This window comes from Colius striatus, chromosome 10 (assembly GCF_028858725.1).
Source record: "Colius striatus isolate bColStr4 chromosome 10, bColStr4.1.hap1, whole genome shotgun sequence".
Classification (NCBI taxonomy): domain Eukaryota; kingdom Metazoa; phylum Chordata; class Aves; order Coliiformes; family Coliidae; genus Colius; species Colius striatus.
Window position 1 is genome coordinate 12,180,257 of NC_084768.1, and position 24,064 is coordinate 12,204,320.

Sequence of the window (24,064 nt, forward strand, 5' to 3'; positions counted from 1 at the left end):
TCCTCCGGCAGCTGCGGGCGTTGGCAGCGGCGCAGGCGGTGGCTGCCGTCCGCGCCCAGCCCGCGGGAGCCGAGGGGCGACCGTCCCGCTGCCCGCACCGCTCGGTCTCGCCATGTTCCAGCTCCTGCGAGGCCTCGTCCTCCCGGCGGCTGCCTGCGACGGGAGCAGGGATGGCGACTCCCGGTACGCCAACCTCTTCAGGAAGCTGGACCTCAACGAAGACGGCAGGGTGGATATTGCCGAGCTCCAGACGGGTCTCCGCGCCATGGGCATCCCCCTGGGAAAAGAGGCGGAGGAGGTAGGAGCGGGTCGGGGGCGCGGCGACGGCGGCCTTTCTCCGGCGTTCGGCCGCTTCGCGCCGGCGCTGCCGCCCGGAGGAGCAGCCGCTGGCGAGCGGCCGGTGCCCGGCCCCCGCTGCCGCGGGGCCTGCCGCCACACCCCGCCCCGGGGCAGCGGCCACTGCCCGCCTGCGGCTCGCCGGCAGCGGGGGCTTCGGGCCGTGCCTGCGCGGAGAGGGCCTCGGGCCTGCCTTTCTCGGCCCGGGGACGCCGTGCCCGCTCCGGGGCTGTATTGCATAGGCACGCCGCAGGGCTACGAATGAGGGATCCCGAGTGCAGACGCTTGTAGCTGCGGGTGTTGTCGGTTCCACGGCCGAGTGGGCACGGCCGGGTTTAGTCATCATGTATCCACTTGTGACTTCCTTGAGCTATATTATTGTGTGGTATTTGATAGCCTTTTCTTCTTCCAGCGTGAGAAAGGGCAATAACTTACAGCTTTCTCCTGTCATTATGTGTTGCATGAAGTTAGAATAAATTAAGACTCAATTTGGGCATCTGGCAAGTCAATCTCTATAATGGTACGTTGCAATGTCAGACCTAGTCATTGAAGCTAGGTCTTCATGAGTGTATGGACATGGAAATGATTCTTTGTGGCATACACTGTGTCTGATACCAAGGCCTTTCTGTTTAAAAAACGCACACTTTTAACAGTGGCCATCAAACCACTAAATATTCAGTACATTCTCTGTAGTCTGTGGGTTCTGTAGTGATCCAGTTCGACTACTGCATTTCTTTGTCCCTTGTTATCTATATTGTGACATGTCAGTAAAACTTGAGTCACTTAAACTTGAGTCATCAAGCATTCCAGTGCAATGTGGAATTACACTAGCAAATCTGACCTGAAAGAAACTTCTCTTTCTCAGTTGCTTTTGGTAATCCCCAGGAATCAGGATATAAAATCAATTAATGCGTGATTCTGCATTATTTGCGTGGCCAAGGCAAGTCTCTGCTGGAATGGCACAAATGGGTGGGCTGAACAGGTACAGCTGGGATCTGTGCTGGAGCTATGGGTGTAACAGTCCTGTTCTTTGTTTCAGTATAAAGAATGGCTAGATGGTATTCCACTGCCACTGGTCTAGTCCTTGCCTGGTTTCTGAAAGAGAACTTAAATTTCGATTGTAGTGTTAAGAGTGTATTGGGTCACAAATTCAATGTCAGTGACCTTACACTAATCATGGGATGTTCTGCCCAATCCTTTCCCATCGTCTCATTGCTTGATCTCTGTTTTACCTCTTTTTGGTATGTTAAGTCTCTGGCTCATATGCTTACAGGAAAAGTATCCAGCAGGCCTCTTGAATTGAGTAATGCTTATGTGAGAGTATAAATGAGGGCATACTTTCACTTCAACATTGCTTCTCATCAAAACCACCTTTACAATAAGTACGTTTCTCAGATTTGGTGTATAAGAGGCACAGTTTGACCTGTTCGCTTATCCATGAGAAATGTCGGTATTAGGAGCATGCTAGTTACGAACTTGAATGGCACATTGTGTTGAAAACCTGTTGTACCAATTTGAGGATTTTACTTGTATTGAACAGCAGGGGAACAGGTGACCAGTTAGTTTTCTGGCATTTAATGAGAGTAGTCTTCCAATATAATTCACTGAAAGCCCTGAGACAGAAGTGGCATGCCTCTGAAGTTTTGAGCAACTTAGAATTGAAGTTCTGAGTTCTTTCTCAAGATCATTGTGGTACTTGAGTTGTGCACTAATAACAGAAAATATCTATCAAATTCTTCTCAGTTGCTCCAGGACAAACTGGAAGTGAAGCCCATGAAATCAGCAGCCATAAGCTAAACTTACCTGGATGTAATGGAGAGCAGGAACTGGCTGCCTTAGTTGCTTGAGAAACACTGAGCAAACAAAATAAGGCATGAGTCATGTCGCATGTTTGAGAGGGGTGGAAGAGCTGTTGGAGTGCGCTGAAACTTGTATGTGCTCACTGCTTTAAACTTAATGGTGGGCACAGTTTTAAACTAGAAACTAGACTGGTTATAAGTAACTGTTAATACCTACACTTTTTATAATACGAGAGCCTCAGTAAGGCTTGCTTCTGGTTTCTTTCCTGTCATTACGTAGTTATTCTGCTTCCTGTGCTTTCTTGAAGCTCAGTGCTGTCTTCTCCCACTTACTTTGCTTCAAGCTGTAATGTGATGTTGAATTCAGTAAAATGTCTTTTTACTACTTGATAAAAAGATATTTTATTTTTCAAGTCAGATATCGAACCATCATTTATGTTTAGTTGTAAGACTACTTCTTCTCCAGTAATAGATAATTACTTGTAATTAGTAATAACTAATGAGTACGGAAATGAGATGTGGCAATAGTACACAACATGGCCAGGTGTCAGCTATTGAAGTGCTCGGCCCTGCCAGCCTAGTGTCATTGTGGGGTGACAGTGAGGTCACCTGTGGGTGGGCAGACCTTGGGATATCCTAAAGCAGAGGAACCTTTAGTGCCTCGTGGCTGGGTCAAGGTCTCAGGCCTGGCACTATTGTTATGTTCAAGATGCAGGTCTGGGTTGGACTTCCAAAAATCCTCTTGCAGAGCTGACTTCGGTTGCATGGGACATGGGAGCATTACTGTGTTTCACTGCCAGGGCAGTTGGGTCATCCAAAGTCCTCATCTTCATCGTATAAATTAATGTTTGTGCTACTAATATTACTTTCCTCTTTTCTCTTGAAATGTAATTCTTCCCTAGAAGGAATATGCATTTCTTCAAAAGATCCAAAGCTGCTGTCTGAGTAATTGAATACTGGCGTACTCCTTTTATTTGGCCTTTCATCAGTTGTCTTGGCAGTTTTATTAATGTTTAATGTACGATGAGACACTCTTTCAGGCCAAGTCATGTTTTAGATGGAAAAATTGATGTGAAACCATGTGGCAAGCTTTGGAGATGGGTTGCATGCCCCTCCATGGAAGAATCACTTTTTCCCCTGTAGCAAAGCATCATAACACAATGTGACAGGCGCTTCTGACTTTGACAGGAGGCAGGTCAAGTAGAAGACAGTATCTTACAGACACAAGTAAAGCAGTAGAAAATAAAAAATGTATGCTGCTTAGAGGCTGCCAGAATGACTCCTGTCTTGAACTGTAGTGTGTTACACACCAGGAATGGGTAACTTTGCAAAGCTTTAAAAAGATTATTGACACCGTATGTCAACACCTACAAAGAAGGAACTCGGGGTGATGACAGTATCAAATGTTGCTCTACAGGCAACATTAACAACTATTGTATGGTCATCTTGATTAGCAGAGTTGTCCAGTAGAGATGCAAAATATATGCTGGGATCAGATCACAAATGATCTCATCCTGTGTCTTCAGAATGCTGTGAGCTCTTAGACAGGAGTACCATAAATGGTGTGGGTGGTTATGTGAAGTACTATTTTTGTTCACTCTTCCCTTCTGTTGCAGTCAATCCTTACAGTAAACGTGTGGGAGTTGAACCCCATATTTCAAGCTTCAGTTTGTGGTAGGAACAGCCAAGCATTCAAATTCAGGTACTATTTATACATGGAGTCCTGGAGCTAAGAGTAGAGAGATGCTATTGAAATTAGTTCCACGTTCTGGAAACAATGTAGTGATCTTATTTGGACTGTCTCTGTCAGATTTTAACATAAGTCTTTGACTACATTAAAGCTCTTTAGATGAAGAAACAGTATGATTAGACATTTCTGTGTGCTGGAAACAAAACCCAACAAGACTGAACTCTCAGCAATCAGAATAGGGTCTGTTTAGAGTTATCAACTGTGTCTATGAAAATCTTTGTTCAGTGAAATCTCAGGGTACTCAGAACACTTGAAATGTGTTGCTGCATTTAAACAAAACCCCCCTCAGAGTTCTGTCCAGCGTGGCAGGCCCCTGTGCTGTGTACAGTGCAACACCTCAGTGCAGCAGGGTGGGTGATAACAGGGCCAGGAGGACATTGTTTTCTTCTCTGCTTTTCTCCAGCCTCTAAAAACTGTAGGCAGATAGTGCTTCAGAGCTTAAGTTATTATAGCTGTACTTATTCCAGAAAGCACATATTTGTTTAGTGACTAAGCTAAATATATCCTTGAATATTTCTGCAGTGTTTTATTGAGACTTGAGCACTTTTCTTCATTTTTCTAACTCCCTTGACTGGCACAATCGGCCAGCTACTAGACCACGTTACTGAAACTTCTTCATCGTGTTCTTTCTTGACTAGAAACGTTATGAAAGCACTAGTTACTTTGGCAACTTCTTAGAAGAAACATGGGCATTTTTGATCACACGGTGTATACTCTTAGAAATTATTATTGTATGTGGTATGCACATTTGCAGTCTTAGAAGCTTCAGCTTTGTGTCTGTGTGTCATTCGTCGTGTGAAATGAAGCTTTCTCTCAATAGTATGCCAAAAACTGGTACTATAGATTTAGACTAGACAAGCATTTTCAACTTTTTTTTCCAAAACAGATGTTACATCATGTGATTTTAGAAAACTTAGTTCCTTTAAACTTTGCTTTTCAGGTCTTAATAGGTGTTATCATTATGTCTGACTATGGAGACTTAACTGTAAAATGCCACAATCATCTTCGGCAATATATCTGGCTTCAGTTGCAAGCAAATGTGTAAGTCATTATTTCATTTCAAGGTGTAGAGCCTCAGAAGCTTTGAACTGACACATACTGTAGTCTCCAAGTCCCCATACAGAATAGCAAGGTGAATATGTTTGTTTTCATAGTAATTTGAGCATCCAAGGAGAGAAAATGATTTTTTTTTTAATACTAACCTGATAGGTTTTTTAGTGAACAGTGGCAGGATGAATGATTACTTCTTCCTCTTGTTGCTGCAAAGTGCAAGAATGCCAGGCACCAAATATGGGAACTCCCACCTCTGGAAGATCTCTTAACATCCTGCTGAAAGGCTTTGCTAAATCCCTGTCTTGAGGCAGGAGTATGTCCCAGGTGAACACTCAAGGTAAACGGGTACATCTTTTAAGGTGACTGTGGGGTGAGGATGCCTCTGTAGCAGAGTAGTCTTACTTAATGGAAAAAGTCAGTCTGTCAAGTATGTTCAAAGTCCAAAATACCAGTGTAACTTGCAAGGAATGATGAATGAAGGTACCAGAGATAGTTTTCATCTCCCATTTATGCTACTTCAGATTCTTGGAATTTAATTCATAGCTAGGAGTTGAGAGAATTTATGCAGCTCCTCGAGGGAGCAGCTCCTGCGAGGCATATTGAAGAGCATGCTTGGGACTTGCATTCCTTCCTTTTTACACTCGTTTTATGGAGATTCTGTTACCTGAAATAGACCAATGAGAAGATGCTGCAAGTGCTTTCCTGTTGCAGGGAAGACTTAGGCTCCAGACAAAGAACAGGAAGGGGAATCTCTGCAGCAAATGGCAACATCTCTGCTACTGTCAAGAATGCAAGTCTGCCATACTGGAGTGGAGAACTCAGTTAATGCCTGCCTGTGGCATGTTTAAAGAGCCTGTTTGGAGTATGCTTTGGGAGGGAAGCAAATCATTAATGATTTGGGTTGGAAGGGATGTTGAAGAACATCTCTTCCAACTCCCCTGCCCTAGACAGGGACATCTGCTGGATCAGGTTGCTCAAAGCCTCATCCAACCTGGCCTTGAACATTGCTAGGAATGGGACATCCACAGGCCTCTGTGGGCAACCTGTTCCAGTGTCTCAGCCACCTTGACAGTGAAGAACTTCTTGCTAATATCTAATCTAAATCTGTCCTCTTTTGGTTTAAAGCTGTTCCCCCTTGTCTTATCACCACGGGCCCTTGTAAAAAGTCCCTCCCCAGCTTTTTTGTCAGTCCCTTTAGGTACTGGAAGACTGCTCAAAGGTCTCCCTTGAATGTTCTCCAGGGTGAACAACCCCAACTGCTTCAGCCTGTCTTCGTAGGAGAGGTGCTCCTGCCCTCTGACCATCTCCCTGGGCCTCCTCTGGACTTGTTTCAACAGGTTCACTTCCTTATTGTGCTGAGGGCCCTGGAGCTGAACACTGCTCCAGATGGGGTCTCATAAGAATGGAACAGAGGGGAAGAATCACCTTTCTCAACCTACAGGTCATATGAATGCAGCTTTTGAATAAGTTGGGAGGTCATTGTAGGTAGTGCAGATTACGGTCTTGCTCAGAATGTGGTGTTGTGTTAGACTTCTTAAGTGGCAGTCCAGTTCATTAGTGCGTTGTGTGGATTCACTGCTCGGGGTATACTGCTGTGTGGAGACATCCTCAGGCCCTGTCCCTTTGTGCTGGATTTGTCTTCTAGCTGATGCAATTTGACAAGACTGACTCTGACAAGATTTTTGGGCTATCATTATGTGTCATAAATTTGTCTTGTCAGATATATTGTAGGGTACAGATCCACTGAAGAGAGAAGCGTAGCGTATCCTTGAGCTGCGACTGAATTTGGCTTCCAAAAAGATTACAGTCTAGGACCTTAAGGTTGTAGAATGCAGAACTGTGTGGCTGACTGGCACTATTTGTTTTTGAGAAGCAGGAAAGAATAGAAGAATGGGAGAAGAATGGAAGGCAATGTTGTGATTGTTTTTATGTAGTGCCTCTGGTTTTAAAAGAAAATGTGAAATTTGTGAATGTCTGAAGACATGATGCTGCTCTTACCCTGATGCTGGTGTTTTTTAATATGCAATATTTGCAACTGTGCCCTTTGGAACTCCAGTCATATATTACACAACAATGAGTTGCTAATTGCACTAATTATGTATCTTTGTGTTCTTTTTGTATTTGTGCCTTGTAGATAGCATGATAGGAAGCCAGCAACGCCCAGTAACTTCTTGACGAACCACTTCCTTTCCAGTGTTCTTTATGTGATATTGATTAGCTGAAATAGCAAGCTAATGAATAGATGATTTGTACTCATTTGCACTGAGCAGCCCCACCTTTCATATAGTTATGGTTTTGTAACCAGATGTGAAGGCTTACACACAATACACAAATGGTGATGCTAAGGACTATAAAATTCAATCTGGAGCTTAAAAGTCTGCATAAAAGCATTAAAAAGCACTGAGATTTCTAGCATCTTGCATTCTCTTTTCTTACATCGTGGCTATGAATGTGTTAAAGTTCCTAACTTTGGCACAGGGCAATGTAATAATTCATCAGACCACTTACAGAGTGTCAGGATTTTTAGGTGTGTATAAAGTCTATCTGTAACTTTTCATGTTTTTTTTCAAAGACCTACTGGTTTACATTTCCACACCAAATACAGAGATCTCCTGGGGAGCAGGAATTAAACACTAAAACGTGCTTTATATCATTCAGAAATCGAAAACTAACATTCTTCAGTATTTCAGCTTCTTTGTAGCCTTTCACACTAGTGTCACCTTGCTGTGCAGGACTTCATCAACTACTGTATTAAGAAAATACACAGCAGAAAAAGAATAGAAGTAACAGTTAAAAAAAAAGACAAGAAAAAGGCAGCAGTGTCGTGACCAAATAGATCAGCAGAGGGACATTGTGAAACCCCATAGTATTAAAGAGAAAGATGATCTAAACAGTCCTTCTGTATCTATCAGTTATTAGTATTTCTTTATGTTGTCATCATTTAATTTTATGTAGTGGATTGTCTTTATTGCTTAAAGATTTTAGACAATGAGAAAAGAAATGGCATGCCTTGAAAAAGAAACATTTTCATCTTAGTGCTGGGCCTGCATAAGGGTGAGGTGATCCCACAGTAAGTCTGTAACAAGAAATGGCAGGTTTTGCGTGGCAGGCACACTGAACATTGTTTCCCAGGACTTCCAGGTGAGGGCTGGCATCTACTTTGGTTCCAGCTCTATTGTTGTAAGCACGCCAATTTTAAAGTGTACTGATGGTGAACCGGGAAGTGGCCCAGTGACAAATGGTGGTAGCTGTGTAAAACCTGGTAGTATGTGAAATGCAGAACAGCACAGTTGGATCCCTTGTTGAACTGAAGTGAGCGTGACTGAATGTTGGAACAGGTTGCCTGGGGAGGCTGTGGAACTTTCATCCATGGAGATGTTCAAGACTCAATTAGATGGTCCCGTGGTCCTGTGCAACTTGATCTGATCAGACATGCTTTGAGCCAGGGTTGAGCTCGATGGCCTCTAGAGGTTCCTTCCAGCCTGATTTATTATTTGATGCTGTGAATGGGCAGTTTGTACCTGGGAGTTAGTTTCCTAGGCTCCCCACAGAATCAAGTACATGTCTTCCTGTTGGCTGTGCCCATGGGGTGTATAACCCCCCACGGAGGAGTTTCTGCCCTCCCAAGTGGAAGGCAAGCTCTTCTGAACATTCCTGCCTGTTCCACAAACTTGCAAATTGCAGGTTTTTATCTGAAACTTTAACATCCACATAATCAGTGCATTTCGTAGACAGACAGAGGCTTTTGTTTGTATGAACTTTGAGGTTTGTAGAGAGAAATGCATGTGCCTGCTGAGGAAAAGCATACTTCCCTGTAGCTTCTTTTCTGCTGCACGGAGAGGGACTGAGACTGGTTTGCAGTCTGGAAAATAACTGTAAAAACAAAAGTAGGGAGAGAAGAGTATGTTTGTGCTTATTCTTTTCTGGTTGTTGCAATGTAAAATCTGCTGATTTGGCAGAAGTGAAGGGTGCCCCATTTCACACATACTAATCGCCAGCTCTCTAAACCTCCCAGGAATTTCCGTTTCCTTGGCTCACGTCATCCTCAGCAGTGGAGGTTTTGTAATTGGAATTTAGCTAAAGTTTTGTCATACCTGTGAGCCAGAACAACGCTTTTCTTGTCCTACAATTCTGTTTGTGTTGTTCAGATACCAGTAGGGAATAGTAACAATTCATGTTGATCAGAATTCGCTCAAAGCTGTGTGTGTGACTGCCACATAAATTGCCTCTGCTCAGTAGCTTGTGGGAGTATAGCAGGACGCTTTTGGGTTTTTTGAGATTAAACATTCGAGTACATTTCTTTTAGTAGAGGGATAGAGTAGAGATGAAGCAGGCAATCTAAATGTATTCATGTGTGTCCACGATTTTTTCAGACATCTGTGACAAATACACCAGAGTTTTCAACTTCCTTTATGTTTAGTTTCTGTAGGGTAGAATTTATTGGACTTTGGCCTTTTGAAGACTTCTTCTAATTATAGTGGAGTAAATAAAATGATTAAAACCAGATTTGCAGATTAGAACAGCTGTGCAAATCTTATTGAGAGTTACTTTTACTCAGAAAGCTACAGTTGCGCAGGGTAACCTGTAGAAGTTACGTGGAAGAATTTCTGGCATGTGCTTTACATGTACCTAGTTCTCTGAAACACTGCAAAGTAATGAAGAGATTGTGCTGCCATATTGGTCTCATGTAGGGAGTGGTGCCCCTGCAGGATTGCACACATGGAGAGAAACCTCGCTTCGGCCCCACTGCTCTCCCTCTGCGCAGGGAGCGGCCCTTGCTGTGGCACAAGGCCCAAGCCAATAAATCCTGCAGAGCTTGTTAGCCTGGGCTTTGCTCTCTTCTGAAGACAAGCCTCAGCACAGGCTGCTGCTTGGGGGCTACCGTAATTTCCCTATTTTAGAAAGTATATTTTCACACACAAACATGGTCAAGTATTCTTTCCCTTAGTTGAAGGAGATGTGTGTGTCTGCAGGCTGTATTTCAGTTTCCTGCAGTGCTGGCAGTTGTATATTGTGCATTCAGCTTGTAGTTAATTTTGCATGTAGATGTTTCTTATCCACAGGACAGTTACTAGGAAACACACATAGAAATGGAAAATAAATGTGCTTCTATTTGTTACAAATCTGTTATCTGTTTGTTTATTTGTTTTAATTTTTTTTTATTCCATGCTTCAGCTTGAAGCAGAAAGCCCAGTCTTCTCAAACCCTAGGGGGTAAAAGGACTAGTCAGACATGGTCTGTGGGGTTTTTTTGGTCAGCAGTTACAAATATCAGTTCACTTTTTATCTTTATAATTCATAAATAATAGCCCACTGGATTAAAGAGAATATTTAAGACAGTATTTGTTTAGTTTTACTGGCATATTGGCAAGTTCACGTATAACCAAGAAAGTCATAAGCTTAAAGATGTTCTCTTTTCATGATTCTGTTCCATCCCTGACCTCCTTCTCCACAACCTTATACCTGTAAAATTTACCATTTGACACCTGGCAAATTGCCAGTGCTGGGTAAGAAACCTTAAAATCTTTTAGTAGGAAATTTAGGTAAATAATAAATAATAAATAATGCTGTCTTAAGTCTTTGCCTGAATATTTTGTCTCTGCATGAATTTAGGGTATGTTAAACTCTGAAAGTGAAATGTACATAATATGAAGTGTATGATTGGGTGCTTTCCTGATTTGACTCTCAAAGTGACCAATATAATGCTTTACTTCAAGCCAGGTCTGTGCCATGCTGTTGTTGCGTTGTGACTTGCTCTAATTTGGAAAAGTCAAATGTTGAATTTTTTCTCAACAGAAAATTTTTAAAGCTGGAGATACTAACCAGGATGGCCAGCTAGACTTTGAAGAATTTATGCAGTATCTTAAAGATCATGAGAAGAAGATGAAACTGGCATTTAAGAGCCTGGACAAAAACAACGATGGTATGTCTTGATTTATTTCATTTGTTCAAATATTGTTTGAAGAGACTGTGCATTAAAAGTTATCTTCATTTAAATTATTTGTCTAAACTAGTGACAAAAAGTTTTGAGTACAGAACCCCTGCTTCATATCCTTAATAGGATCATAATTATAGTTTACCATAGATTTAAATAGTCAATGATTATAGTATTTTTTTTCTTTTTGTTATCTTCTAGGTCCATTGATCTGGGGCTCTTTGTTCCCTAGATGGAGAAACTATAAGGAAGTTTCTAAGTATCTGTTAAAGATAAAATCGTTTTTTAACTCACTGAATGTTTGCATCTCATTTGGTTGCATGATTTTAATGTACTTACCTTTGCTCAGTCCTTGTAGACAAACAAAATATGTAATCTGTATTTAAATTGATTTTAAGTTATCTTTGCTGCTCTGTAGGTGTTACTGTGGAACTTAATGAGTTCTAAGGTGCTAAGTGTTTTAAATGTATCGTCTTTTTTTTTAATGTTTCAAGGAAAAATTGAAGCATCAGAAGTTGTCCAGTCACTCAAGATATTGGGTATAAGCATTTCAGAAAAACAGGCAGAAAAAATCCTGCAAAGGTCAGAAATTATTATGTTAAGCTTCTTTGTATGTTGATTTATGATCTTTTTATACTTCAGAGAACAGAATGTGATTATAACTTTGAAAGATGTTAGTACTTTCAGTGTTGCCTTTATAGGAATTCTCACATACTCCCATCTGTTCTTGGATGACAGGAAGTCTAGTCACTATTTGAGTGTCTGGTTCTGGGGAGAGAATGTTACATGATTTCCATATAAATGTTGATAGAAAGAGGCATTGTGTTATGTTTAAAAATGGAATATGCCAGGTGTACTTGGATAAGAAAAGCATAGTATAGAAAGGCCATGGCAGATTCAGCCTTGAGGTGTCCTTTTGGAACCTACAGTCAGTTGTCACCAATGTGACAGCCAATGGTTTTAATAAAAGAAAGGATCAGAAAAAAACAGCAGCAACAAAACAGAACAAAACCCCATCCCTGCTACTGCTTCCTTGGAACATTTTGTTTGTTTGCTTTTCAGTATTGATGCTGATGGGACAATGACAGTAGACTGGAATGAGTGGAGAGATCATTTTATGTTTAACCCAGCTACAGACATTGAGGAAATAATTCGATATTGGAAACATTCCACTGTAAGTTCAACTTTCTTTTAACTTAGGGCAGCTGTTAAGTTGATCTCTGCTGGGTTAGTTTGCAATATGGAATATAACAGCTTCACAGTCATATTTGAAGCATACCCGTCTTCTGATTGTTTGGTTTTCCTTTTTCCTTGGTGCTATCCCATTTACAAGCAGGGTAGCTTGAGTTCTTTCTGAATGAAGTACTTCATCTAAACTTTGTCAATAACAGTAATTCTTTGGAAGGAGTTCCTTGGCTTCCTTTGGAAATATTTCACGAAAAGATAATAAGTCCAATATGAAATCTTTTTCAAATTATGGTACATTCTTATGTTCAGGGCTTTTGATGTACTGAAACAAATTCTAGAAGCATTTTAACTACGTTCAAATTAATTCAGTATTTGCATTTCCATAGTAATATTATTACGATAAAATCACTGCTGTCATTAGTGATGATTTTCTGTGCACATATTGTCTCACTCTTTTGTGCTATGGAGTGAAATTTAAGAATGACAGAATATTCAGCAATAGGCTATCCACTGTGCGGAGAAATTTTTTAAGTTCCCATTGAATGGAACTCTTGCCACCTCAGTGACTTTGAAGAACAAATAATAAGGCAAGTAAACCAGGAGTAACCCAATTTCAAAATATCCTTCCTGTGAATTAGTGGAGTAATGCATAAAATTAGATAAATTCTTTTGGCTATAGTGAGACCATTTATATCTTCAAGGATTAGTTGGAATTTCCATAATAAAAAACACTTTATGAGATATGAAAGCTTTGAGTATTTCACGCTGCGCAACCTCCATTCAGAAATGCTTGCCAAAAGGGAGTTAGCTCCTTGTTTGATGAAGAAAACATTTGAAGCACTGCTATGAATTCAGGTAGTCCTGTTCCCAACTTCCTTAGTGGAAAGATAAGCCTTTGCTTTAATAAAATGCTTCATATTACTATTATTAAATGTAAAATAAATTTTGTTAATTATAGAATTTCATTAGTTATCCCTTAGAAGCAGTTTTAGAAGTCTCTTGTGATCTTCCAATGTTGCAGTCAGCTGATGACCCACTTATCACAGCAAGACAAATCCAGCTCTACAGCAACACAGCTGGTGTTTCAGATAAGAGCAGCTGTGAGACCTCACGTGCCTGGCTGGCACAGACAGCTCTTCAGTTCTGTTTTTGTTGTAAAATTTTAGTTGCTGTCACACTCTTCCAAGCAGATAGCAGCATTGGCATAGCATTATCATGAGTGGGTAGCTTTGGCCTTTCTGTTATGAACACCCTGAAATGTAGCTGCTTTTTCTTAACTGTGTTTAGGGCCTGGTAGACATAAGGTCTAAACCCTGGTAGATATGTGTAGTATCTCTAAGAACATGGAAATTAAATTTTGAAAGTTTGGATTGATCTTGTGATGTTTCCATGTAGTTGAGCAACTGATGTCACCTCACTTAGAAACCATGAGTGTCAGAAAGATGAAAAGATTTTCTAATTAATCTGTTCTGTGTTCAATATCCAGAATAGTTGGAGCTTATCCATTTTGTCTAGTGGCTATATTTATAATCAGTATCCTGCAATTCTTCCGTTCCAGCTGATCAAGATGATGTTCTGCCTACTAAACAGATAGGGAATGCAGCATGAGTCAGGGATGCAGTGTCTACAATTAAAACCAGCAGTAGTTAAAAAAAGTTAACATTGGTTAACATGCTTTCTGGTCAGTAGTTATTAAAACATTCTTACTCTTTATGGTTTAATTTGTGTAATATTTGCTCTGTGTTACCTACAGTGTATTTTTTTTCCTATATCATGGTTATAAATTAGATAAAGAGCAGAGATTGTGTTTCAGTTAAATGTGAAATTCCATATTCAGATGTCTTGGACAGCTTATTGCTAAGGCCTGTCAAATTGTTCAGATCGAATGGTAGTATAAACATGCTTCTCATGATGAAAGTTCAAAGAAGTCATTAATGTATATAAAGCATTAGTCAAACTGGAGATTTTGTAAGCTAATACACAGCAGTTACTGGAAACAGAAGATTCTGATATATCAGCTCTGCTACTTTAAAATCTTGGGTTGAGAGGGGGAAGGGGAAATCCCACATATGTGTGAATAAGTTACCATGAGAGAGAAATCTTTTGTTAGCATCCTTAGGAGATTACCAAACTAATCCCAGAAGGCTGTCCGGTGAAGGGTTAGCTGCAACATATAAGCGTTTGAGCTGTGGTGCAGACTGTGAAGGTCTCCTGATCATGACAGAATGCCAAAGGGGAAATCTGTCATCATTTTTAATGATGATAGTGCAGTCTTTGAAATGGTGGGTCTGTGGTGTTGCTACTTAATGCCTTTGTAGAAGTCATTAGAAGTTGCTGTTTGTTGACTAGCAATAGCAATCCATAGCAAGTTAATTATAGAATGCAAATTAGATGGTTTTTTATTTTTAACTAGCGTTTTGTGTACACATTATCAGGTAGTAGGTGAATTTGGAGTTGGAACTGTTGATAAAATTGATATACTGGAAGGACACCATCATTTGCACATTTTTGCTTTGGATTCTTATAGGTGTTGGATATAGGTGACAGTTTGACTGTCCCAGATGAGTTCACAGAAGAAGAGAAGAAGACAGGACAGTGGTGGAAACAGCTGTTGGCAGGAGGAGTGGCTGGTGCTGTCTCTCGAACAGGTACAGCACCATTAGATCGCCTTAAAGTGATGATGCAGGTAGGTGCAAAGTTGCAGAACCTCTTAGTTTCTAGTGTATCACTTCAGTTTCTAGACACCTGTTATGGAAAACTGATGGGCAATTACAATATCTAAATTCTGGTTTTACTGGCTGAAGCATTTAAGCAAGTGATACCACCTAATAGAAGCAATCTTCTGTACTGTTACTTTGGTTCCTTTTAGGTTCATGGTTCAAAGTCAAACAAAATGAATATAGCCAGTGGTTTTAAGCAAATGTTGAAAGAAGGTGGTGTCCGATCTCTCTGGAGGGGAAATGGTGTAAATGTTGTGAAAATAGCTCCTGAAACAGCTATCAAGTTCTGGGCCTACGAACAGGTAGGGTGATAAGTAAGGAATGAAAATAATGGTGAATAAAATACTGTGTCACTCACACTGTTCATTATTTGCACTGTTGTATTATATAGAAGTTCTTATGGTTGAGAATTTTGTCATAGTGACTCAGAGTGACTTTCACTCTGAAATACTGAAAGAAATGGTCTATTCTGTTTTAAAAGGGTCTATTTATTCTGTTAATGGAGTACTTGATGTTAGGCATATTTTGCTATTGTATTAAAAGCAATGTGAGTAAACTAAATCTGTCACAGATTTTAAACTGTCCTCCAGTCTACATAGCTTTATATGGAGTGCTTCCTTAATACCTGGTTTGTTGCTTCAGAGTGGCAACAGCCAAAAACGTAGCACATTGTGCTAGATGAACTTCACAAGATTCTTTTTAAGTCAAATATCACGGTGCTATGTGAGATGCCCTCATCCCGGATTTCAGAGTTATATTTACCTCTGAATCAGCTTTAAGCATTGTGTTAAGATCTAATCCTCCTTGGGAAAATGAACTCCTGTCCTGGTATAGTTAAATGATCTTGATTTTGCCTCTGAGGCTCTTGACTCGGGTAAGAGTAAATGAAGATATTGCACATCTCTGTAAAACTATGAAATAAAACCAACAAAAAGTCAAGCAAATTGGGATGTCATGAGACTGAAGGGCAGATTTGGGTGCTATAGAGTAACCTAGAACACATATTTTTTTACTCCTGCTCTGCCTTTCAGAAGCCAACGGAACGTTCTTGCACGATGGTGTCTATTTTTTTGAGTGTAACAGTCCTTACAGCTCTCTGAGTGTCTCTGTGAATGTCCTACTTGATCTTTCTTGCAGATCCAGTTGTTCAGTCAGAGAATGAGAGCTGGGCTTGTTTTTGCTATCTAGGGCCACAGTGTGGGTACCCTTGTGTTGGCAGATTTCAGAATAACAGACAGTACTGTGGGTGGCTGAGGTGTTTAATGTGAAGGATTCTTACAGGCTGGAATATTTATTGTATTCTGGAGAATCTTTGTCCACATAGTTGTAGTGATTATAGTGCTAAATTTATTGGGTTAATAAATGTAACTGTAAGTACAAGAAAAAATAATTACAGCTTGAAAAGACATTTTGTGCTGTGCTCCTGCCTCTCATAGTAACTCTGGCCTCCCCTAAGAAGCATGTGATGTTTATTTTATGTGTTTTAACTATACAGTATAAGAAGATACTCACTAAGGATGATGGAAAGTTAGGCACTGTTGAAAGATTTGTGTCTGGTTCTTTGGCTGGAGCAACAGCCCAAACTTCTATTTATCCCATGGAGGTAAGTAACATAGATCTGCTTCCACTGGAGACTCTGCCAAATGTCTGGTTCATTTCCAAAGTAAAACCCTTTTTCTTCTTGGAAGTATTGTTGGAATTACTCTATGTTCCCATATCCTAATTTATTTTGACTTTATTTACTTTGGACTTTTATTCAGAATTTCAGAACTAGGCCTTTTAGACAGTATCATGTTCTAATTAATACTTGTCATGTTTATATATATTTGGCTGTGTAATATTGTCTAAAGCAATGTTTAAATAAAACCTAGTTGAAGGATAAAAATAATCCAAGAACACATTTAAAATGAAGTACATATTCAAGTATTTTCTAAATTGGGCGTAAATCTTTTGCCCATTGTATGTAAGCAAGGAATTGTCTTGTCTGTAGCAGAACTGGTGAAGTTCTGTTGCATTATGATTGGGAGCTGCTTCTGATTAGGAGATCAGCGTGGAGAACGTAACAGCTACAGTTGAGGCTGGGTTCCTTTCTAGGACATATTTGTATGTGGTTCTATACATGTTGCAATTTACGTAGCATTAATGTATTAACTAACTGCTCTAGGGCAGCTATTTCATGTCCTGCTTTTTGAAAACAGAAGTAGGATGCACTTCCTTTACTGCTGATTCTCCAGAAAGTTTGTCTTGTGCAAGTAAATTGAATATATGTTGGGTCTGGGATTAAAGCAATACCAACATCAAGATTTGGAAGTAACGAAAAATGCAGCCTAAATACATTTTTCATAGGGAGGAGTGTCAGTAAGAATAGGACTTAGCTGTCTTTATTGCTAACAGTGATAATGCTCTCCTTTTAAATAGCATCCTTGCTGTTAGAGCTGAGTCACAGCTGGCCTGAGTACAGAGATGGACCAAATTACAGAATAACCCAAGTGTTATGTAGATCATCTGGATTACACTGATCAATGGAGAGGAGTGAGCTATTCTACAAGAAGATGCTCTGATCTCCCTAACAAAGATATAATACTGCTCTGGAAGTTGTGTTTTTAGAGTGTTTCTAAGTAAAAGATAAAAGCACTGTGCCAGGAATCTCCCGAGGAAGCTTCAATCTATGAGGCTTTCAAGTAGGCCAAATTCTTGCTTGGGAAGTTCCCTCTGTGGTTTCTTTTGGATACTGTTAGTAATTTCTTAGTTCCAAGACTTATTTGCATTATGAATCAGATGCTGGTTTCAGTAGCAAGACACAATCTTTGTATTTCTTAACTACATCTCAGGGTTGTGCTTTTGAAAAGATTATTTATTATTATGTGCTTTGCTGTTCTGAGGTCAGAAGTATGATCAGCTAAGTATGTTAATGCTCTCATTTAGCTAATGCTAGTGATTCTTACAAATGTTGCCCATACTGCCCTCAAGTTAATCAAAGATCTGCCTGTTCTAATCAAGAAAAGAAAGCTAAACTGCAATTCAAAAAGGCCTCTGATTTGTAAGCTGGTGTGTGGTGGTACGTGTGCTGCTCTGCACTGATGACAAAACCTGAAGATGCCTGCTCTTAACAAAGCCTGAACAGTGGTCGGCACAAAGGAGATGGGAAAATGCAAAACAGTTCCAGACAGTTAAATAAGCAGGAAGATACTGTTTTTTTCCTGTTAAAATAAGTCAATAAATAGATGCGTAATTAAAGCTACTATTTTTTCCCCTTTAGGTTTTAAAGACCAGATTGGCCGTGGGTAAAACAGGGCAATATTCTGGGATGTTTGACTGTGCTAAGAAGATTTTAAAAAGAGAAGGTGTAAAAGCCTTCTACAAAGGCTATATTCCTAATATTCTGGGTATAATTCCTTATGCTGGCATTGACCTTGCTGTTTATGAGGTGAGTTCAGATCACTGAATGCATGTAGCTTTCATGAATTAATTCATGGAAAGGGTAAATATTGTTTCCAATACATTGTTTAGTTGGATTTGTCACCTGCTTTCAGTGTTAGGGCTGACTTCAGTTTAAAACACACAAATTGACCATTTACACTAATCTTACTAGACTACAATGTTTTTATTTGTTTGCTTCTCCTTGAGGAGTGCCTGTGATGAGCCCTTACATGCAACAGCACCAAACAAGAAATCTACTAGTAAGGCAGGATTATACAGCCCTTGGCAATACAACATGCTTGCACACTTAACCCACCCTGCTGGGCTGGCACCTACCCATTCTGTAGCAAATATGAGCCTTAACAACCTGATATGATATTCATATTATGTTGCCTAACCTGCATTTATATATTAGATTTTTTCCATTTCTCTGCTTGATAATCACTTTGTAGTAACCTGAATTCCTTGTGTGTCTGTGCATGTCACCAGAATTCTTTGTGGCTGACACATAGTTGTTCCGAGGAGTCTGAAACACTATTCTCTTTCCTTCCAAGAGAATCTGGCACCGCTTACACCCATCAGCAACAATTAGCATGTTTTATCTACCTTAGATGGTAGGTGTTACTTCAAAGGGTGTTAAGTAACTCAGATGTGTAGATTCTTTATTTTTTAGTCTAGACAGATTTTTTGACACACTATACTTTAACTGTCACTGGTAGTAAACAGAATTGCTTGAGCAAACATTTTCAAAGCAGTATGGAAGTTCTTTTCTACAGTTTGCATCTTTGCTTCTGCATGGGGTGATGCACACAGCTGTGTGAGCTTTTGTTGCAACCTGTGGGTGCTGAGATGTGTTTCCTTTTTCCTCTCCTCCAAGTATTATCAGGTGTAAAATGGGCACTGTTCCTTAGCTGGACCCTTCAGAGATTTCTGTTCTAGGCACAATCTACTGTGATCTGGTTCAAGTCCTTACCCATGTGCTACAGTATTGACTCGTGTACTTTAAGCACGTAAGACTGGTGCAGTGAGATGGGTGCTTTTCAGGATTGAGTCCATAAGATTTGATATGAATAAAGAAGTATTTGTTTACTTTCTTGAAAGCAGATCTCTTGTCTTACTATTTAATTTTATATCTTGGCAGCTCTTGAAGAGCACATGGCTAGAACACTATGCATCGAGCTCTGCTAACCCAGGTGTTTTCGTGTTGCTGGGATGTGGTACTGTTTCCAGCACGTGTGGGCAGTTAGCCAGTTATCCTCTTGCTCTTGTCAGAACACGTATGCAGGCTCAAGGTGAGTCCTCTTGTACTGAAAATGTTCCTGTGTGGGCACATCAAAATTCTGTCATTTGGGATGTTTGTATCATTTGTATCCCAGCTGTGATTTTTGCTTGATAGGTCTGCGCACAGACTTAAGGACAGAAGCCTAGATTTCCAAAGGGATGTGTGTGGATAATGCTTTTCCGTGGGATTTAGACACATGGATATCTCTCAAATGTCTGGGATTAAAAAGATCTCCTTCCTGTGAGAACTCAAACTGTTGCAACTCAAACTGTTCAAACTCAAAACACATTATTTTTTTTTTTTTTGTTCTAGCCTCATTGGAAGGAACTCCACAGCTAAACATGGTTGGTCTCTTTCAAAGAATTGTTGCTACAGAGGGAGTCAGAGGACTTTATAGGGGCATAGCCCCTAATTTTATGAAAGTGCTTCCAGCTGTCAGCATCAGCTATGTTGTATATGAGAAAATGAAGCAGAATTTGGGAATAGCATGAAATGAAGGAAAAAGGTGAGATTCTTCTAATGATGTTGGAAACACCAGAACAAAAATAATTCCTCAAGTAATCTGCTCTCACAATCAGAGACAGGTTTTGTGGAGAGATGCTGCAACTTCTACTTTTACCCTGAAGTGGGAATAAACTTTTTAAAATTTTAATTAACCATTTCTAAACAGATACCTATATTGCACTTTAAAATGTTTAAGAGAAAAACAAATCAAGAAACTATCTTTAAATCAACAATATGTTTGTGTTTTCAGGAGATCATGCCTGTTTTACTCATTGGCTTTTGGGTTTTTTTTAAATTTGTCCTCTGTAATTGTATATTTGGCTTGGATCAAAGAAAAGGTAGGAGAAATTCATACTGCCTTGATGCTGAGTATGTGAAAGTGACTTTTTGTTTTGTCATGCTGCCTATACTTGAGTGATTCACAGGCAATATTTTGCACGCCTGCAAGTGAGCACTTACTGTTGTGATTTTTAAAGACTTAAGTTCATTGGAAATAGAATCTCAGATACAGATAAGGATGGAATAACCTGTTAAAATGTAGCCCATCACCTTTACCTTCAGGCTATCTTTTTTTGTGTTTTCATGTAAAGACTAAGAGCCTGAGCAACTGCTGTTCCGTGCTGTCAGAATACCTCAGGTGAATTTACACAGTGTTTTTGTAATACAATCAATGATTTCCATAACCTGCTTCACTGGGCCTGCTTTTCATTGCACTTGTAAATATTAGCACCATTAACTATGAGAAGCTTTGGGTTGCAGCCACATGTTTTGTAGGATCATAATCTACAGGAAGAGAAAAGGCTTAGTTTACTAGATCCATTCCATACAAGTGCCCATTGCTGTTTAAAAACAGGATGCAGGATCCAGTATTAAGCTGAGAGTGATTGTAATACAGCCAATAGTGGAGCTTATCACAGCTGCCTTGGGGAGAGAAATGCCAATCATTTTGGACTCTTTATCCTCTCTTACTCACTCAGAGTGCTGCAGTCCACTATGTGCTTTTTAGCCAACAAAGGGTTGCATTATTATGTAAGGATTGTACAGGTTTGTCATGTGAGCTAAATCCTTTTTCCCCCAGTCTTCCGTGAACGCTGGCTGTGTGTGTGACATTGATGGTAAAATGCTGAAGCTTTTTGTCCAAGTAACCAAATGGGCCTGCTGATCTCAGGTGCCCATCAGGTTGATGTTAGTGAAGCAAGCAAAGCATGCACACGGAACTTAGTAGTGCATGAGAAACGGCTTCATCTCCAAAAACGAAGCAGCACTTCCTCAATGCAGAAAGTTAGGTATTTCCATGTAGAAGTACTTCCAAAGTGACTTCCTTTTTTTGGGGGAGTAAGAGGGTGGTGGTGGGATGATGCCACATTTCAGTTGCCTTCAGATCTGAAGACTGAAATACAGTAACAATCATTGCTGACTCATTTGTTACACTTTTACTGCTGTGATGTGTGGTGTCTTAATCTTTTATCTTCAAGATTGTATGTATCTTGACTTTCTCAAAGCAACTGCTCATAGACCACTTCCTGAAATTGGATTATTGAAGAAGGAGCTTTATTCCTGTGAGGTCATTAAGGGTGTTGTTTTTAAATGTTCAGAGGTTTTTTTACGAACAAATAAGAAAGCGAAGATGAATAACTGCCTGAACCTCTCTTGTTTCACATCATGTTTAGGCCATGTTTTTCAAACAACAATCAATTGTAAATTTGTGCTCAGTGCTTCCATCTATAACAACTCCATAAATTTTGTATTATAAACTGTTGTTTTGTCAGATTTCAGCAGGTGGCAGCTGTAGCTGTGCCTTTTGGCCTTCCCTTTAGGAAAACCTTGGGCTTTGCACTTGTTAAGAAATTTTTTAATAACCCCATTCTCTTCACATGATCCAGATGTACAATGCCTTCCTGATCCAAATGTTTCTTGGTTTTGCCAACAGTTTTGTATCATTGTGGGATTTGTGAGATAAGTTCCCCATCATTTCATTGGACTGTGACCAATGAGCAAATGTCTCGTGTGTGTGTGTATGTGATGAGAAGATGACTTAAGCAGTGTCAGTCTTCCGGACTTACTCCATCTGGTTTATAGTGTGCAAGTGCCGTTATGAGTGACAATTATGGTAATGATGTTTCCCAAACATGATGTTGAAAAGATGAAGGTCTATCAAAGTTAATTTTTCATATGTGCCTTTATGATAACTGTGTTCAATTATGTATTCTTTGTCTCTTAAATGTATGTTTACCTTTTTATCTCTATAGAGTTATCAATTTCTAATAAATGTTTGTTTCCTTATCTGGCTGCAGTGTTCGATGTTTTTATTTCATGGCCTGAGACATAACACTTCTTTATTGCACTATATGCATAATACTCAGTGTCAAAAATGAAGGTACTTTATCTAAAAATAAGTTTGAGATGAGCCCATGCTTTACTATTACATTGATATTTGAATACTTAGCTTGGGATGAGCAGACAGTTATGCTATTAAACTCTAGCTGTCTTGTTGCTTAATAGGTGATCACATAGTGTTTAATATTTTTGCTTGTTCTTTGACCAGTCTTACACCACAATTTGCTGCTGTACATGCTGCGTGACAGAACTTTTAATCATCAGGAACAACATGCTTGCTTGTATTCCTAATGTGTGTCTTGCTTTGATGTTAATCTTACCTATTAAGGATCAATATAAAATATTTTCAAGGGAATTGACTTAATTTGCTCTGCATGTGTTGCATGTCTGTCCTACTTAAAAGCATTCTCAGTAGCCAGCTTTGCAATTCCTTATGAGTTTTTCACACCAATCCTTCAAATATTTAAAGATAACTGTAAACAGATTAGGGATGCTTTTATTTTGTCTCTGACTTCTACAAATACAGTTCTTGTAACACAAGATTTTAAAGTTTCCTTTCAAATAATGGCAGAGGTAGGTGCTCGGTGTGTAGTTCCTGACTAAATGAACAGCCTGACATTCAATTCTCAAGGCAAGAATGACTTTAACTGAAAATTCTCTGCAATTAGAAAGGCCAGGCTGTAAATGATCTCTCTTATGGTGATGGAGTGGGAAGGTGTGCTCTCAGTGCTCTCCAAATTAGATAGTCCCCCTATCCCCTTCAAAAGTAAAATCTCAACTGCTACAAAGTGTAGCACAATACCAGGACACTGCTTTCAAGTTAGCCTCTTGGGAAAATGAATTCTGCAGGTTTTTTATCAAAGACTGATCCTGATAATGCTTATTTGATATATAGGAGTTATTACATGGCAGCATGTACAATGTTTGGCTTTCAAAACAGCTCAGACCTGCAATCTGTATGTTACCATTATTTCTAACAGCTTGCAACTACGTGCAGGTCATGTTAAAACAATAGTGAGGCAGCAAAACCGCATGGACAGGCAGTCTGTTCAGGACAGCCTAATTCTCTTACAAAAATAGTATAATTTTGATCCCTGTTTTATGTTGGACAAGAGGGATATAATTCTAAGCAAATAACTGTTTCTTCAAGCTCAATCCTTTAGTTTTTACTGTATTCCACCAATACATCTTCATAATCGGTTGACATAGTGTGTTTCCATAATGCATTCTGAGTTCTTAAATTAGTGGTGATGGATTTGTACATTGCTGACTACTTTAGTCTCTTCTGTTAGCAAGTTTCAGACTAAACTTTTACATTCTACAGTCCAGAAAAGTCTTTCACCTTTCCTTTGTATCTTCTCTTATGCTGGGTGTTTTATATACAAAGATGGTGCCTGTAGATGATATTAAAAATGTTACCATACATACTGCCTCTTTGGTTAAAGAAACTTAGGCATGAAGGGAATGTAAGTCATGTAGTGTCGTAAGAAAGTTATTAAGAAGTTCAGGAATTGTGCATCCATCTCCAAATTCATCCCTAGTAACTCCTAGCTTTTCTGGAGTGTTCCTTGGGCAAAGGATTCTTCCTATGCCTAGAAGTAAGAGACCTGGAAGGGAAAAGAAAAGCTTGCTTTATTTTCCCTTCAAATATACATGGGGTGTGACTGCAATTCAGTAGCATTAATGCTAGAAAACACTGCAGAAACTGCTTGGAATTTAATGTAGGGCTGCTAATGTCGGT

General features: G+C 39.7%; 1 protein-coding gene across 1 annotated transcript; it reads left to right on the forward strand.

Moving 5' to 3' along the window:
- SLC25A24 (solute carrier family 25 member 24) lies at positions 1–22,269 on the forward strand. The gene is made up of 11 exons (XM_062003278.1): positions 1–298; positions 10,734–10,860; positions 11,367–11,454; positions 11,935–12,046; positions 14,588–14,746; positions 14,930–15,082; positions 16,276–16,383; positions 18,040–18,207; positions 19,342–19,492; positions 19,795–19,987; positions 20,237–22,269. Exons 1-10 carry the CDS (start codon positions 113–115, stop codon positions 19,971–19,973), a joined length of 1,431 nt encoding a protein of 476 aa, XP_061859262.1. The 5' UTR covers positions 1–112; the 3' UTR covers positions 19,974–19,987; positions 20,237–22,269.
- Positions 22,270–24,064: the final 1,795 nt, after the last annotated feature.

Bases quoted from the DNA above. Each gene is read 5' to 3' on its own strand.
- SLC25A24 (XM_062003278.1), top strand. From the start codon at position 113: ATGTTCCAGCTCCTGCGAGGCCTCGTCCTCCCGGCGGCTGCCTGCGAC. The intron at 299-10,733 runs GTAGGAGCGGGT...TTTTCTCAACAG, and splicing joins TGGGAAAAGAGGCGGAGGAG to AAAATTTTTAAAGCTGGAGA. The intron at 16,384-18,039 runs GTAAGTAACATA...TTTCCCCTTTAG, and splicing joins CTTCTATTTATCCCATGGAG to GTTTTAAAGACCAGATTGGC.